This window comes from Plasmodium vinckei (genome assembly GCF_900681995.1).
Source record: "Plasmodium vinckei vinckei genome assembly, chromosome: PVVCY_11".
NCBI lineage: Eukaryota > Apicomplexa > Aconoidasida > Haemosporida > Plasmodiidae > Plasmodium > Plasmodium vinckei.
The window spans coordinates 1725511-1744979 of record NC_051303.1 but is presented as its reverse complement, the minus strand read 5'-3'; the positions used below and the strand labels follow the sequence as shown (position 1 = coordinate 1744979).

The window sequence follows — 19469 nt, the reverse complement described above, 5'->3', positions numbered from 1 at the left end:
ATATATAAAGAATTAGAAGTATAGTATTACTATAATTAATAAAAATATATTTGTATCTCATTGTTGACATCATATATTGATATAAGTTATTATTCCGTACAAATATTACATTTTTTAGCATTAATCCTAATAAATGTAAATCAAATTGTTTATTTAAATTATAATATCCAAAAATAAATTATTATTATTATTTTTCCTAAATATATCATATTTAGTTTGTATTTATATTTTAATTAATAATATAATGTGTTCCATATTTATAATGTGCAATAAATTTATTTGTATATGAATATTCCTAATATAAAATATATTTTAATAAATAAATTACACTTTATATATGTATCTTTCTAAGATAAAGTACAAATGTGCAATTAAAATCAGCATGGCACCTAAATAGGTTTTAAAATTAAATTAGTATATATAAATATATTATTCTTATTAATTATTTAATATATAAATATGAAATCCAACTTAAGCTATAAAAAATAGTTCAGTAAAATTATTTTCCTATTATTTAAATTTAAATTTGTTATTTTTATTAGTTTAACATTTGTTCTTATTTAGTGGTAGTAATAAACTTTTAGAAACAATGTAAGCATATTTATCATTCTAGTGCATATTACTACTTAGAACCTAAGAATATTATATACTCCCTATTTTATATGAAGCATTTAGCTCAATATAGAAAACTATATTTTTATTCAAATTATTAATAGAATTAATAAAGTGTGACTTTTTAGTATTAATATTACTACAATAAAATTATACTCAAGTGTAAATTATAATAATTATTTATCTTCCGCATCTTTTAAGTTTTAAATAATATATATAATTAATATATATCAACGTATTCAAATCAAATGAATTTAATAATTTTTCGTATTTAATACTTTATCTAATGTTATCATTATTACTTCCTTCTATATCGCTGTATAGTGCAACGGAATATTTAATGCGATTAATAAAAATACTTTAAACCAATTAGTAATTTTCCTTGCTTCATTGTTTTAAAGTATAGCATTTTATAACATATATATTATTTCGTAATAGCAATATATTTTAAATATAATTTTATAAGTTTGTATATATATAATAGCCTAGTATAAATATTATTGCTCAAACGAAATTAATTATTATGTGCTTTTTCGATAAAATTAATATTTAATTATATGAATTTTTTACAATAAAATAATATTTTAATATTATTTGTAGAATATTTACTATCTTATATGTATAAGCATATAATAATAACCCTATTTCTATATACCTAATTTTTTTAATTATCATAAAAATTATTAGAACAAAATATATATGAAATTTTATTAATATTTTATATTTTATTTTTTAACTATTCTAAATATAATATATATACCTCAAATCTATAAAATTTAAAAATTAATAATGATTAACCTAATGTTATACCTTTATGAAAATAAATAAAGGCTTACAAAACTATTTCTATTAATACTAATTAATTTTAATAAAATGTAAAGTAATAAGATAAAGCGAAAATATTATATATTGTTAAAATTTAATAAAATATTATACATATATCTATAATATAATTTTATTGTATTATTAAAAATGTTAGATGCAGGAAATGCCTTTTATAGATAATGTTACATTGTCGAATCTCGATCGATATTTAATGAATCCATATTTTATGATTACCTATTATATATTAGTATTATGTTTAAATAATATTAAACATATGCATATTAACCTGAAGGTATATTATAATGCAGATAAATGTTCCAAATGAGTTTTATTATTACAGTTTATTTGGTATAATATAATTTAAATCAAAATAATAGTGATACAAATAAAGAAACATACTGTGTTACTCATGGTTCAACATAGCTATGGGTTAACAGGCCTTATATAATATATAATAAGGGCTCTTATATATAGTTAGACAAAATTAGCAATAAAATATAAAATGTGACATTATAATATTGCCACATTTAATATATACAAACTAATTCGATGAAAATATTATAACACGCGGAAAATATATTATACGACCCCTTTCATGTTAATGGCTACGCCCTTTTTTGGGTACGTATTTAGACATAATATCGAGATTATCCATAAAGGGTGGAAAAAATATTTAATCAAATTATAAAAAATTAAATGAAAATATAACCTTAGCCCAAAGCATAGATTTCTTAGAATAAAACTATAACCCATAGTATAGACCCCTTACCCTAAATATGAATCTAAATCTCCTATATTGCTTATAGTTTTATTAATAAATGTGTTTAAATTATGTTTATTCAAAATATTATAATTATTAACTAAAAATGTGTATATTTAAAATCCATTAATATATATGCATGGAAGGGGTAAATGTGTTTTGACAAACACTAAACAAAGATAAATTAATTATATAGCGTGATTATATATTAAATTAAAATGCACATAATAATAACATTATGAATAAAATAAACAATAAATCAAATTTAATTATTCTATAAAATGTAAAAAACGTAACTTTTGTGCTATAAAATATTAAATATATTATTTTTAACCATTTAATCAAGTACAATAAAAATTGTTTTTTAATTCTCTTTGTAATTCATAAAGCCATTCATTCTCTCCGGTAATAAAACATAAGAAACCCAAAAAAAATCCAAGTAAGATTATCTGGTTCATCATTCCTAATGCTATTATCACAGAAAGTGTTGCAGTCAACAACATCATCTTTATAATTATTTTTTTTTTTGATTTTTTAGACTTTGAAATTTTTTTTAATTTCGTATAACAATTACTTAATGTAATTTTATTATATTTATCGTTAATTTTATCTTCATCAATCTCAAAAATATTTTCACTTTTTTTTATTACTCTTTTATCTTGTATTGGCTGTATTGATAATTCGCCATTCCTTTCATTATCGAGTTCTTTTTTTGCTTCATTTAATTCTTTTTGAATTTTATGAATTAATTTTTTCGTTTTCCCATCTAAATTATTTAAATTGGGTGTTGTATTACTTTCTTTATACTTCTTTACATGTGAATCTATAATATTTCGAAGATATATTATATCTTCGTCATCATCATTATAGTCATTAAATTTATTTGCAAGACTCAAGGTTGATTCATAAAAATTATTTAAATCGAATTGGTTGCCTGCATCTGCTAATATCCTATTATTTTTAAAATTTATTATATTCCTTTCAAGATATATCTTTCTTTCGTTTATAAAGTATAATTCCTGCAAACAAATGAAATATTCATTAACATATATATAATTAGTTTTAATTGTGTCTTTAACATAGCATAAGCTTTTTACCGATACATGAAACAATAATATAAGGTTAATGTAAAACAAATAGATACGGAAAATATAATCAAATAGTATGTAACTTACTTTTTTGGCATATTCAAAATAGCAAGTAATAACTGAAAACAAAACATATTTTAAAATTTTAATTATCATTTTTAATTTTATTTATTAAATAAACGAAATAATGATAATAACTTCATATTTATTAATTTTTTGTTCTAAAATATATAAATAAATGAATATATTTATAAAAAACTATGACATTTATTAATTTTTTTCGTTTTCTATAGAATTAATTAATGTAACTGTTGTAATAACCTTCGTCATATTCATTAAAAGCATTTATGGATATAAATATTATATTACTTGTTTTTTCAAATAAATATTAATTTTTCTCTAAAAATACAACATTTTTAATAGTAAAAAAATACATGTATATAATAATTTTTCCATAAAAAATATTTTTTTGAAATTTGTTATGCAAACTGTTTTTTAATATAATTTATAATATATTGGTATATTTAATGATACGGTTGTAAGTTGTATATTTATAAACTTACATTTTTCTATTTTTGTTTACATACGAACAAATTAATAAGCATCAATTAAATAATAAAATATTAGATACATATATTTTTTTTATATGAATAAATACAAACATATAATGAAAACATAAAAAAATCGTCGTTGTTATTTACATTTAAATGGTTTTTAATTTAATATATTTTATTTACCGCTTTTTTGCAAATTTTTTTTCACCGACTGGTATGTAATAATTTTATTTATAAATATATCTCAGAATATACAACATCATGTTTATTATTTCTATTAAAATTGCATAGCATATTCATGTTTTCAAATTTAATTCAAACAAAATCAAATTGCATATTAAATAAAAAAAATAATACATATATAACCAATTTATTGAAAAGGATACAAATTCATTTATTCCAAATCGAAAAAAGAAATATATTTAATGGTATTATTTTTTTTTTTCATCATATTCTTTAAAAAATGTTAATACGTCTTTTTTATTTAAACAATAAAATATTTTAACTTTTATAAATAATAATTGAAAATGGAATATTATAACCCTGTTATAATAGAGAATTCCATCATATAGAAAATTTATTTTATGTTTTATTATAAAATATGAAATGAAGCCTTAACCTGGCTCCCTTTTATAAAAATTAATTATATTAATAGACAAATTTACTATTTAGCATTCTTTAATTTTATACATTTTTTAATTCGATTTCAAATATAAGTTAATTAGTTTATCATTCCAAAGAATTTTCTTTTCTTTTATAAACAAAAAAAATCAACAAAAAAAATAAATTAATAAATGGTACAGGATCAGCCTGCATAATCTTGTATATATTTAATGATGGCGATTTTTCCCAATAAACGGAATTTATAGATTTTTTAGTATTCTTTTTTTGATTAGATGATTTTATAATTATTTGTATTTGTTTTTTTCCTACAATTGAATTTATAACCCTTTTCATGTTTTTTTTTCTCTTCATTTCCTTTCTCCATCCAGATGATAAATACTAACATAAAATATGAGAAATATATAATATTTTGCAATAATGAAAATTCTTTAAGTGTTGTATTTAGTAATTATATTATTATTTACCTTATACACAATTAATAAAATAATGGGTATTAAAATAACTATAGCTTTAACGTAAGTTGGTACCCCTCTTTTAAATATATTTCCTAGAAGTATTACTTTCGGTGTACTTTCTTTTATTCCTGCATCAGGTACTGAATTTGTCATCAGATTGTTAGAATGTGTGAATACGTCCTTTTGACCGTTTAATGAGATATTTGTTGACGGATTTGTTTGATGTGAATTTTGTGTTTGTGGATCTGTTGATGATGAAGAGGGGCTTTTATGTTCAAGTTTTTTATGATCGTGAGGGTCTTTTGTTTCTTTTGCAGGTGTTGAGACCTTTTGAAGTTGTTCACTTAATTGTTTAATAGCGTCATTAATTTTATTACTAATATATATATAATTAGTATGAGCCTTTTCTATAGCTGATGATATACTTTCATTTACTCTTTTTTTAATTTCAGTGTATACATTATGAAAAGGGGAACGATACATTTCAAACGTAATTTGACCATCAATTAAAATTTTCAGTAGTTTTTTGTTGTTTTCTAAATCTTCTTGTTCACTTGATGGGTCTTTTGATGATTTATCTAAATCTTCTTGGTTGTTTCCTAAAGCTGGGTCTGATGCAGATGGTGGTGATGTTTTCTGATTATTATCTGTTGGTGGGTTTGGAGGTTGTGGTAGTGAAGATGAATCTTTTTTTTGCGCCTGCGGTGGCCCTGGTCCTGGTAATGGTGTTGGTGTTTGTGTTTGTTGTGGCTCTGATGATTGTGGTGCTGGTCCTGGATTAGGTTTTGAATCTTTGGGGGTTGTAGGTTTTTTTTTTTGGGAATAACATTTTTTTTTAGGGATTTTATATGGTTTAAAATATCTCACCGCGTCCATCTCTTCTCCATTTGGTTTTGTAAGTTTTTTTAAATTAGTTGCTAAATTATTGTTTGAACTATTTTTCGTAATAGCATAACTTCTAAAATCATCATATATACCTTTTAATTTATTCAATAAACGAAGATATGAGTCGCATTCAGAAATGCTTAAATAAAGGCTTCTATATTGATTAAGGCAATTTTTAGAATATTTAGAAAGATTATTACTTTCAGCACCGTTATCTTTATGATCTACAATTGTTTTACATATTCTATTAAGTAATAAATAAAATTCGCTCATATACCTAAGATTAGCTTCTTTCAAACCCTTTATAATATCAAAAAAAGTCCAATAATCCAATATTACTTTATGATTCTTTAAATATTTCTCATAAGCATCTTTTAAAGTAATAGTATCAATATAGGGGGGTTTAACCTTTTTCTCTTTGCTTTCGTTGCGTATCTTAAGTAATTTATCACTTAGCCACATCAATAAGCATTCATCATACGTATTATAATCAGTTGCTCTTATTGAATTTTTGAATTTCATATATATATATACGGTCAAAGCATTAATACGTTCTCCATTTGTTTTACAATCATCATTATAGCAATAACTTTTGATGGATATTTCTTTGTTAATTTTCGTCGTATCGACATTTTTACCTTTAAAATAACTATCACCTTTAATAAGAAATTCACACTAAGAAATAGTTATAAAAATATACATTAATTCAAAATTTATCAAATAAAATTTAATATTATTTAAATGTAAATTAAACATAATAAAATTAAGGATAGATATGTTTTATTTTAAAATAAAGTTATTTACCATTTTTAGTGTTTGTCCATAGGATTGTAAGTTCGTTTTTAAAGTTTTGATTGCCATTATATTGTTTTTACATAAAACTTATATACTATGCCAAAAAGTTTATGCAATTATTTGCCTTTATATGTGAAATTTCTAGTAGTTAAACACACTATTAGCATTTTTCTCAATAATAATATTAATTTAAAATTAATATACAACAATATAATAAAATAAAACACATATCCACTTTTGTTACGATTCAGATAAGTATCCTTGTTTTGTGATTTGTTCGAAACATTTTTATCATATGCGAAATATCGCTATTCTTAATAATATTTGTAATAGCTTCATTGTATAATTTTGTGTAACATTTTAATAAGTTTAAATAAAACATATTTTCTAATTATTATACGCTTCTACATATAGAACTATGCATTTTCTTGATTTATAGTAAAAGCATAAACAATTTTATATTATTATAAATATATAAAGAATTAAAAATGTGCTATTACTATAATTGTTAAAAATGTATTTGTATCTCATTATTTGAATACCATGTATTGATATATGCTATTGTTCAGCGTGAAATATTACACTTTTTTATATAATTTCTAACAAATATAAAACACTATTTGTGTTTAAATTTAGCATTAAGAAATAATTTAATATTTTCTTTTTCTAAACAAATGATATATAATATGCTTAATTATCTTAATTAATATATATAAATTAATAATTCATTTTAGAACGTGTAATAACTTTGCTTATGTGTTAACATTTCTTATATATAAATATAGTTAATGAATAGTTTTTAGTGCATATTTTATATAATTTTTAAAATTAAAAAAGTATAATCTACAAATTAGGGTAATTGAGCTATTACAATTAAAATGAATATGAATATAAATTAGTTTGGGGGTAATTGTTATTATATATAAAATGTATATTATTCTTTTCGTTCTTATTATCTATTTAATATATAAATGATAATAAATGTATTTTAAACAATAAAGAAAATAAATATAATTTAATATATTAATTTTTATTTAAAAATTCTATAAATACTTTGGTTAGAATAATTAATTAATTTGAGAATCAATATAATATGATCTACCATTTTAAGTACACATTTATACTTATAATATAAACATATATTATGTGTTATATATTTTATAATAAAACGTTATTTATTTATATAACGAAATAGCTGTATTTTTAACGAGCATTATGGAATTATTATTATATTGATTGATAACTTTAATGTCATAGCACCATAATAAAATATACTTAGCAACAAAATGTAGTATTTTATTTGATTTATTATGCATACAATTTTAATCTTATCATACCTTTAAGAGCATATTTAACTAATTTATACTCATATAGTGCATCAAATAAACATAATATATTGTTCATATTTAGTACCATACTAATCCATTATTGTTACTATTATTGCTACTAATATACCGCTGTACACTACAACGAAATAATTAATGCACTCAAGAGAAATACTTTAAACCAATTACTAATTTTCCTTGTTTCATTGTTTTAAAGTGCAACATTTTATGGCATATATTATTTCGTCATACCACTATATTTAAAATATAAATTTATAAGTTTGTGCATATATAATATCCTAGTATAAATATTATTGTTTAAATAAAATTAATTATTATGTGTTTTTTCGATCAAATTAATATTTAATTATATGAATTTTTTACAATAAAAAATAATATTTCAATATTATTTGTAGAATATTTACTATCTTATATGTATAAGCATATAATAATAACCCTATTTCTATATACCTATTTTTTTTAATTATTATAAAAATTATTAGAACAAAATATATATCAAATTTTATTAATATTTTATATTTTATTTTTTAACTATTCTAAATATAATATATATATACCTCAAAACTATAAAATTTAAAAATTAATAATGATTAATCTAATGTTATACCTTTATGAAAATAAATAAAAGCTTACAAAACTATTTCTATTAATACTAATTAATTTTAATAAAATGTAAAATAATCAGATAAAGCGAAAATATTATATATTGTTAAAATTTAATAAAATATTATACATATATCTATAATATAATTTTATTGTATTATTAAAAATGTTAGATGCATAAATGTTTTTTATAGATATCGTTGTATTGTCGAATCTCGATCGACATCCTGTGAATCTATATTTTATTATTATATATTAGTAGCTTGTTTAACTAATATTAAAAATATACATATTAACCTGAAGGTATATTATAATGCAGATAAATGTTCCAAATGAGTTTTATTATTACAGTTTATTTGGTATAATATAATTTAAATCAAAATAATAGTGATACAAATAAAGAAACATACTATGTTACTCATGGTTCAACATAGCTATGGGTTAACACGCCTTATATAATATATAATAAGGGTTCTTATATATAGTTAGACAAAAAATACCAATAAAATATAAAATGTGAAGTTATAATATTGCCACATGCAATATATACAATCGAATTTGATGAAGGTATTGTATCTTATGTAAAATATATTATTCGACCCCTTTCATATTAATGGCTATGTCCTTTTTGTGGTGCGTATTTAGACATAATCTCGAGATAAAACATACGGGAATAGTAAATATATTTTATCAATATTTACAGACCAAAAATATTATCAAATTATAAACAAATTAATAATGCAAATACATATTCGTAAAGGATGAACACCTAAACTCTATATACTACAAATAAGAATAGTAACAAACAATTCATATGAATATATATATATATATGTTAAAGTTGTATTCAATTGTATAATAAAAATGTATTAGTACATTTATTTTAATAATTACATAATAAAATAAAAACATAAAATTTTAGATCATAAATGACAAACACATAGCATAATTCATTCAACTAGGGTATCATATATCAAACATTGTAGTTTAATTGATAATTATAAAGATTTATTTTGTTCCTTCTATAGTTAACATCATTTCAATAGATTTAATAAACAAGCTTGTTCACTTGGCTTATATTTTGAAAATTCTTTTGATAATTCTTCAAAAAAATTTAATAAACAGTTTGATTGTTCGGACTCGTTTTCAAAATATTTAAAACATATTTTTCGATTTCCAATCTATCCATAGAAAGATCTTTATTGTCATTTAAAAAATTTTCAATCATTTTATCATATGAATGTTCTTTTCTTTGTTTACTTTTTTTGCAACCTTTAAATACATTACCATCTTTACTATCTTTATCATCATCTACATCATCATTATTAGCATATTCACGATTATATATATCATCATCATTGGGATATTCACTATAATATGATAAATCTATATAATCTTTATTATCTATATCATCTAGATAATCTCTAAGATAGTTATTCTTTAATAGTGATTTTACATTATATTTTGGATATTTTTTTTGTTGCTTCCCTTTATTTTTTTGATACCACGATTGAACATACGTTTTATTTCATACTCCTTAGATCGATAACACAAAGGTATAAACATATTAATATATATATATATAGGTTAATATATATGTCACAACATGTAAATAACCACTATTATATAATTTTCTATATACTAGTTTATATTTTGTTTTGACAACTTTCTGTTCCGAGCAATCTATTGATACAGCCAAAATGACATACAAAACGATACAAACTAAACTAAATATCCTTTTATTCGTTTTTTTATTTATAAAAAGTTTTTCCACAAAGCAATACGCTTTAAATAATATATGATTTATTCCTTTTATCTTCCTTTTTATATATTATTGTTGTAAAATAATAATGCTATTATTTAATATTAAATTATTAGCAATATTCTCTTATACAATTTGTATAAGTTTGATTAATATAAACAAATTATTTGATATTTATGAAAGTATATTATAATAGAATGTATGCTACTGCTATTTTAAACCATCCAAAAAAATATAATCCTGCAGTTATAAGTTAACAATGTTTAATATTTTATTTTTACTTTAATATAAATAATAAAAATAAATAATATATTTTAAATGTATAAAAATGTATATATTTGTTCTGAATATTTTTGTTTAACTAAACAGTTATATTTAATATAACAAAATTAATTTTAATATTTAAAATATAAATAAAATAATCACTAATTTATATATATGCCTCATCATATAAATATATAATAACTACTATCACCAGAGATATAGATATACAATTTCGAAAAATTATATTTATGTTTTTTTCAAATAACAATCAATACTTGTACAGAATGCATTATTTTAATTATAAGAAAATAAATTTGTACAATAGATTTAATCTAAATTTATTTTTGCATGTTTTTATTTTAAATTATTTATTTTCTGTAGCTAAAAACAACATTTTTTTTCTATTACATATAAATAAAATATATCCATGTGATTCCATATGCAATGCGACGTTTTATAAATTTTAAATTGAGTTTAATCAATTATAAAAATATAAAACTTACGTATTCATAATTTTATATATTAAAAATATCGTTTATATAATAAAAATTATTTATTTTAAATATTATAATATTAATGAAATTATAAATCATAAAATTTTTGATATTTATTATTTATGAAATTTTCTTCTATTGACGTCGTTTTATGATTAAATTATTTAAATAAAAATATATTAAACTTATAAATATGTTAAAATCATAAAATTTTCCATATAAATAATAATTTGTATTTTTTTAAAATAAATATTTGTTTTTTATGCTCTATTGAAGAAAATTATTTGCTTCAATTTTAATTATATTTATGCTATTTTTCGAGCTATTAATTTTTAATTAAAAAAAATACTAATATAAATTTTAATATTTTGTTTTTAAAGTTCAAAATGAATAAATTTTATATTCAAACCGCTTTATTTATTTTAAGCATTTTCGCATATGCAAATAATGGAGCCCTTGCAGCTGAACCTGCTCCAGGAAAAGATACAAAAGATATGATAATCTTGCCACCAGTAAGTCGTTATGCTAGGTAAGAAAATGCAACAATATATACATATTACATATTTCATTATGACCATATTAAATATCCATTTGTATAACAATGTTATAATATAAATACAATAACTTTATTTTTGTAAACATTAAAAATATGTTTATTTTTATCAATGACAGTCCAGAAGAAATATATGAAGAAAGGAAGCACTTAATATGTCGCTGTCACGACCATACAGAAGTGGTCGAACTTATGAACGATGCTACAAAACAGTTAGAATACTATGCTACAACCAAAGATGGTTATGAACCATATTTACAAAATCCTACTGATAGTATATCTTATTACATAAAAAAATTTGACAACGAGACAAATATTATAAAAGTTCATTTAAATATTTATAATTCCAGTCAGGTATCAATTAACGAACAATGTTAAATTTATTAGCCAAATTAAAAAATTATTATAATTTATATATATATTTCTTTCTTTGTTTCCATTAGTATAATGCCATAATAAACAGGATATGGAATCGCAAAGCTCCCAATATTTTCAATAAAGGCCATGTTACAAGTATACAAAACATAATCAATTAGTCAAATTAACACATTATTGTTACTATTTATTCGATATCTTGTGATTTATTATTGCCATCGTTATATGACATTATTTATTGCTTCTCATATCTTCAAATTCATAATATTTTATTTTACATAATGCAAAATTATTTTTTTTGAATAGTTGGCCATATTTACAATCCAAATTTAATGTTTATTCGCCAATTTTGCGAAAAAGATTCTAAACCCTATCAGAAGTATTTTTATGCTTTCGTTTCAAAGACTGAAGTAAGGAAACCTTTCCTTTTCTGTTTCATTATAAATCGTATTTCTCATATTATTTACAATAATTTATGCAATATATTTTTATTAATTTTGTAGATATCAAAGGACAAAACTATAATTGCCATGGCTTCAGTAGATATAAATGATAGGAACCCTTCCAATATAGAATATAAAAACCCAATATTAGAACGTGCAAATTCATTCAAATGTACCTTTGAAATTATTGATGATATTACAGATGAAAAATATATAACAATATATGTGAACTTATCTGGATACCTCGTTGAAAAAAAAGGCGATAATCTTGAAATCACCTATATCGAATCTGTAAGCGATATAGAAATTTTAATAATATAATAATTTATTTCACAATTGTAAAAAAATACGGTTTTAACGAAATATACATATTTATAATATATGCTATATTTTGAAAAATTTTAACGTTTTACATATATATCCATTTATGTTTTTTTCTTAGATTAAGGGACATTCTTCCATTTAACAAAAGTGAATTATTGGAAAAGCTTTAGATTATTTTTTCCTTCATATATATATTTTCAGACTGTAATATTAGAAGATTTATGTTAATAATACGATCTATTTTCATTATAATAATGTTTTGTGTATATAATTTGCTTATGTCGTTTAATATTAAGATGTATCTATATGTATTAATTCATGAAAACTACAATCGTAAGTATTATAATTTATAAAAAGTATTTATTTATGCCATATTTTCATATTATTATGATAATTCACTTTTTGTACTCAAAATCGATATGTTTTGTTTTTTCTTTTACTATTTCTGTGATTTTAGCTGTTCTTGTAACCCAAATAACTTTCATTAAAAATTAATTACTTCCAAATAGGATATGTCTTAATTATATCAATTGATGTCATCTGAATAATCTATTAGTATTTTATTTCCCTCTTTCGTTTTTTGGCTCTTAAATTTAATCTTTAGAACTTTCTTCAATTATTTAGTTTTTTATAATATAAAATCGCATATTCTAAATTGGATCCTTAACATATATGTAACAATGACTTTTTATGCTACATTATTATATGCCATTGATTTGTTATTCATTAATAAGACATATATTTATATATCACTGTTATAGAATACCATTATATTTATATATATAATGAATTTATATCCATATAGTCTATCGAATAAACATAATATATTGTTCATATTTAGTAGCATACTAATCCATTATTGTTACTATTATTGCTACTAATATACCACTGTACACTACAATGAGATAATTAATGCACTCAATAGAAATACTTTAAACCAATTACTAATTTTCCATGCTTCATTGTTTTAAAGTGCAACATTTTAGGGCATATATTATTTCGTAATACCACTATATTTAAAATATAAATTTATAAGTTTGTGGATATATAATAACCTAGTATAAATATTATTGTTCAAATAAAATTAATTATTATGTGCTTTTTCGATAAAATTAATATTTAATTATATGAATTTTTTACAATAAAATAATATTTCAATATTATTTGTAGAATATTTACTATCTTATATTTATAGGCATATAATAATAACCCTAATCCTATATACTTAATTTTTTTTAATTATTATAAAAATTATTAGAACAAAATATATTTGCCATTTTATTATTATACTCATATATCTACATTTTAATTATTTTATAATATAATGCATTTTATCATTTTATAATATATATAAACTATCAAGATTAATATTGATAATATAATTTTATACCATTATGACAAGTAAATCAATAAAAACGTATAAACTGTTTCTATTAATATGAATTAATATTTTAACATAAAAATACAATATGATGTATAACAGCATATTTTTTATACAAAATTAAATATAATATATTTTATATATTATTAAAAATATTAGATGTATAAAACATATTTTATAGATATCGTTGTCTTATCGAATCTCTATCGATATTTTATACATCTATATTTATTATTTCCTATTATATATTGTAGTATGCTTAATTAATCATAAAAAATTCAGTATTAATGCATATGAACTATATTATAAACAACTATTTTAAACGAATCTTATTATATTTTTGTAAGTTCATAAACAATATTAAACCACAAATGGTGTATCATCCAAATAAGACATTTTGTTAAATACAAAAATTCGTCTAATAAACATAATTTATGTTATATATATATGTGTTAATATAATTTTAAATGTGGTTATTCACATTTCTTATATAATAGACTGTTATAATATATAATATCACGACTCAATATATATGGCAAACTCAAAATTAACATCAAATACAAAATATAGAGATTATACTTCAACATACTTAATATTTAATTTATAACACTCAAATGTAAGTGTTGTAATTTATGAATATGTATTGTTGTTTGGGACCATTTCATAATAAAGCTTATACACCTCTTTATGTATTGCAGACCTATGCACATTTAGCGACCAAAATACAGTAGTTGTAATATATGTGTTTGTTCGTTTAATAATTTATTGTATATATTAAATAAATTAAATAGACTAATAAATATTATAAAAAATAAAATGTAAGTATATTCCTGAACCCTAACCCCAATGTACATAATACAAAAAACCCTTATTTCGAACACCTTAACATTAAAAAATATATAATTAAAAAAAAAAAATTCGTATATAAATACTCTATATTTTATTTTTACAATTTTATGTAATTTTTACTGCATTTTTATTTAATTTTATTTTTACAATTTTATTTAATTTTTACTGCATTTTTATTTAATTTTATTTTATATATTTTTTTACATTTTGTATTGTTTTATATTTTATTAATATTTGGACAATTGTATTCAGATTAAAATTAAAAAATAAAATTGCAAAATCTGTGATTAACTATAACATAAAATTTAATATACTGTTGTTATGATGAATTCAAATATTGTTATTGTAGTTGTAATTGTTGCAACCATATATAAATAATATATATAATTTCAGATAAATTAAATTCATTAATACATAAAAATATAAAAAATATGTATATTCAAATAAAGGCAAAAAATAACAAAACAATAACTATATATTTTATACAATTACTATTATATCTATCCGATATAACCGTTTATTATCCATTACGCATATATATATAATCATAGTTATTCCAAATCATATATTGTAAAAATTATATTAAAACGAATATTTACTTTTTATCTTGTTCCCCTCTTTATATTTTAAATTGTCTGTTTTCATTAAATAATTCAGGTATGTAAGCATATGTTTTTTTTTCAAGATGCATGTAAGTAAGGGCATGCAAAGTCCTATATATATATTTTTGGATAGAAACTATAAAAAAATGAATAATACGCCCATAAAGCGTAGCAACAAAATATATTATATATAATTAAATTTGTATTTTTAAATATTATTATAATATTAGACAAATTAAAATAATAATATTTGGGATGCTATTTTTCATCCGTTGCAATGAGTTCATTTAAATAAAAAATTTCCCGTTTAAATAATTATAATAAAATTATTTTTTTATTTTTAAATATTTATTAATTTTTTATAAAATTTTCGCATATTCTTTCCCTTCTGTTTTAAATATACTTATATAACGTCTTTTTACATTTTTTAATTAATATTTTACTTATCAAATACAAAAATGAATAAAATATATATTAAGGTTGCTTTAGCACTTTTAGGTATCGCAGGATATATGCAAAATGTAGCATTTGCAAGCGAAACTGATGAACAAAATTGTGAGGAAGACTACCTCATCAACGATAATCCAACACCAATGTATGAAAAAATGAAAAAATATATACATATAATATAAATATGCATACTCGTGAAACCCATGACTTTATAATTATTAAATATTCATATTACCATTTTATAAATTAATTTTTTTCTTTTTTTTTTACCCATTAAAAATTATCTCACTTTCACTAATAATATTTCCAATGAAAGATTTGAACAATACGAAAATGAGATAAGTGAAGACAAAGTAGAAGCTTTAGCAGCATTAAAGTATGTGGGCCAATCTTTAAATCTTTTAGAAGAACTTTCTCGGGTTGATGTACACGATTACTCGACCGATTCTACAGAAAGTGAACACATAATATATAATAAGAAAATTGGAAATATGGACATTGGAAGACTTGATTTTACCATCCCATCTGCCTCTAAAGTATCAAATAACAAGCAATTTTTAACATATAAAAATAACTTAAAATTAAATAATCATTATTATATTTATCGATATATTTTTTTTTCATTAGTACGTTGATGTAGTAAGGCATTACTGGGATTTCAAATATGAAAAAAAACCAGATAAGAAAATTATTAATGGTACATAAAAAATAATCAATAAATTTAATATGTCCTTATCACTATTTACGTATCTTTAAATTTTACTATTCTTTATCCATTATTTTCATTAATATTTTCTTATAATCATAATATTTCATTTATATCTCCATAATGATCATTTTTTAGCAAAAGTAGCTCGTTTATACTGCAAAAATCTGGTCGTATTTGAAAAACATAACCCAGATCCTAATTATACACCCCCCAAAAAAATATATAGTCTATGCTCAAGACGTCCTGTAAGCACATTTTTTCCATTATTTTTCTAAAAATTCTATTATTCATATTATTATATATTAATTTACATAATTCATATATTTTTTATTCATTAATTTTGTAGTATAAAACAATATGTTCAATTTTAGCTCCTTCAAGAGCTATAAAGTATGACGGTGAAATCAATAAAAAAACTGAATTGACAAAAGTTTACAAAAAACAAAAACCTATCGAATTTGATATTAATCCCGAGGAAGCATTAGTCAAATTGCGTGATAATCTAGCTGGATTTGTAATTAAAAAAGGTGGCCGTTTTGATGATAAAGTTTATGTTACTTATATCAACGCTGTAAGAAATCTCAAAAAATAATACCATAATCATTTTTTCTTATTTTACCATTTATCAAAATTTACTTTCTCTATAAGTCATATATTATATGATATTCACATACAAAATATTGAGATATTTTATATATTTATCCATTTTTTTTCGTAGATCTATGATAATGGCAATTCTACCGAGTTTGCCGACAATAAAAGACAAAGAGATCATGAATATACAAAAATCCTAAACTTAGCACAACGCATTATAGATGATAAATATGATTATCGTCCACGTGCAGGTTTTCAAAGCCCTAACAAATGTTGTTTACCCACATTTTAATAAAATTAATTTATCTTTATACGTAGTATCTATTTAAATTACAATCACAACATTTTGACTGTTTTTAAATGATTGTTTAGTATATAATTTCTCGTTCTTTTGTATTAAAATATATTAAATACGTTTATTTCGTCATGAAATCAAATAATTAATGTTATAATTCAATTACATTTTCTGTGTTATTCCCCTTTATATTACTTCGATCATTTTTTTTGACCGTTCGAAATTTATCTTTGTACTTTTGTTATTATCATAAAACTTAAAATTTCTTAATAATTAACTATATATCGATCATCATCATCAAATTAACATATAATTTACTTTTTTCTTTATTATTTATATTTTGTTCCTTAAACTTTGTCTTTGAAAGACTTACAGAACCCAAATAATCAATACTAATATAAATATTAAAAATTACAATTTATTTTATCACTTATAATAGCTTATTTCTTATATATGTTTAAAACAATTCATTAAACTAATAAATGTTATCAAATCATTCAAAATTATACAAATTAAGTACAATATAATACATGGACCTAACGCCAATATCTGTTCCCCAAACACTATCTTAACCCTGGCCCACAACATAAAAATTATATAAAAAATTATATTATAATATATTCCGAACCATAACTCAAAATGCAGATACAGTGAACAAAACAATAACCCATAATGCATAACCTTGCCCCATAAAACATAAACACCTCGGTATCAAGAATATTAGAATCGAAAAAAAATTAATTATATATATTTATTGATTTTACAACTTTATGTTTCATTATTTATTTCTACTTTTTTAATCATTTTTATATAAACAATAAATATTTGTGAATAACTTAAAATATTTTGGCTAATTGTACATATAACATATAATAATATTTTCTATAAATTCACACTTTTTTATTATTCTTCAATTAACGAGATATATTTTTATATTTTACTTAATGAGTTCTTAAATGTTGCAAGGTGATACTTATAAAGTTAATTATTATTTTGTAGTATTACAAAAAAGAGAACAAAATTCTAGGTTGGCATTTACAAAGTAATACCCCAAAATATATTAATAAAATGAATCTACAGCGTCGCACTCAAATTTGAGTATTTAAAGCCAAATTTTATATAAAATAATAAAGAAAACATAAGTTATAAGACAGAATATACATTAAATATGCATATAAAATATAAACATATGTATATAATATACAGTTATCCGCATGCAAATAATAAATACTATGATTATAGCAAATGAATCAATCTTATTTCAATTATTAATTATTTTCGGAATATTTTTTCACAAATTATAAACAATAATGTAAATAAGCCAAAATATATTTCATGCAAGTAAATGTATTAGTTTTCTATTAGCAATGTATTTATTATAAATTGTATTTATTATTACATTTATACACTCAGCCATAAACTTAAAATATTAATACATAAATATAGAAATGGAGAGCCTAATCATATATCTAACCATAATAAGTAATCAAACCACAACAACATGGTTTTCGCTTGCCCTTTTTATTTCTGATATGTTTGTAATAATAAAATTCATCTTTATCATCATTATAATCCTTGTTATTGTTATTATTTAATTGGGTTTCTCGTTGAGATTCTATAACATTTTTTTTGCTACTTCTCTTTATTTTTTTGATAGCACGAATTATTCTACTTCTTAAGTCAGATGTCTTAAATCGATCATTCTAGAAATAAATATAATAATATATATGCAACAGCATGTAAATAAACACTATTATATAATTTTCTATATACTAGTTTATATTTTGTTTTGACAACTTTCTGTTCCGAGCAATCTATTGATACAGC

The 19469-nt window shown here is 20.7% G+C and overlaps 4 protein-coding genes across 4 annotated transcripts; 2 read left to right on the top strand and 2 right to left on the bottom strand.

Moving 5' to 3' along the window:
• Positions 1-2538: 2538 nt before the first annotated feature.
• PVVCY_1104940 (fam-b protein) lies at positions 2539-3441 on the bottom strand (the record flags this gene model as incomplete). The annotated part of the gene is made up of 2 exons (XM_037634588.1): positions 2539-3216; positions 3373-3441. 2 exons carry the CDS (start codon positions 3439-3441, stop codon positions 2539-2541), a joined length of 747 nt encoding a protein of 248 aa, XP_037490673.1.
• Positions 3442-4568: 1127 nt separating this feature from the next.
• PVVCY_1104930 (CIR protein PIR protein) lies at positions 4569-6664 on the bottom strand (the record flags this gene model as incomplete). The annotated part of the gene is made up of 3 exons (XM_037634587.1): positions 4569-4841; positions 4928-6478; positions 6608-6664. The coding sequence occupies 3 exons, from the start codon at positions 6662-6664 to the stop codon at positions 4569-4571; spliced, it is 1881 nt and encodes a 626-aa protein (XP_037490672.1).
• A 4789-nt stretch (positions 6665-11453) lies between these two features.
• On the top strand, positions 11454-12904 carry PVVCY_1104920 (fam-a protein; the record flags this gene model as incomplete). Its single annotated transcript, XM_037634586.1, has 6 exons — positions 11454-11596; positions 11740-11974; positions 12064-12133; positions 12302-12405; positions 12499-12729; positions 12881-12904. The coding sequence occupies 6 exons, from the start codon at positions 11454-11456 to the stop codon at positions 12902-12904; spliced, it is 807 nt and encodes a 268-aa protein (XP_037490671.1).
• A 3148-nt stretch (positions 12905-16052) lies between these two features.
• Positions 16053-17639, top strand: PVVCY_1104910 (fam-a protein; the record flags this gene model as incomplete). The annotated part of the gene is made up of 6 exons (XM_037634585.1): positions 16053-16189; positions 16361-16580; positions 16672-16741; positions 16889-16998; positions 17100-17324; positions 17472-17639. 6 exons carry the CDS (start codon positions 16053-16055, stop codon positions 17637-17639), a joined length of 930 nt encoding a protein of 309 aa, XP_037490670.1.
• Positions 17640-19469: the final 1830 nt, after the last annotated feature.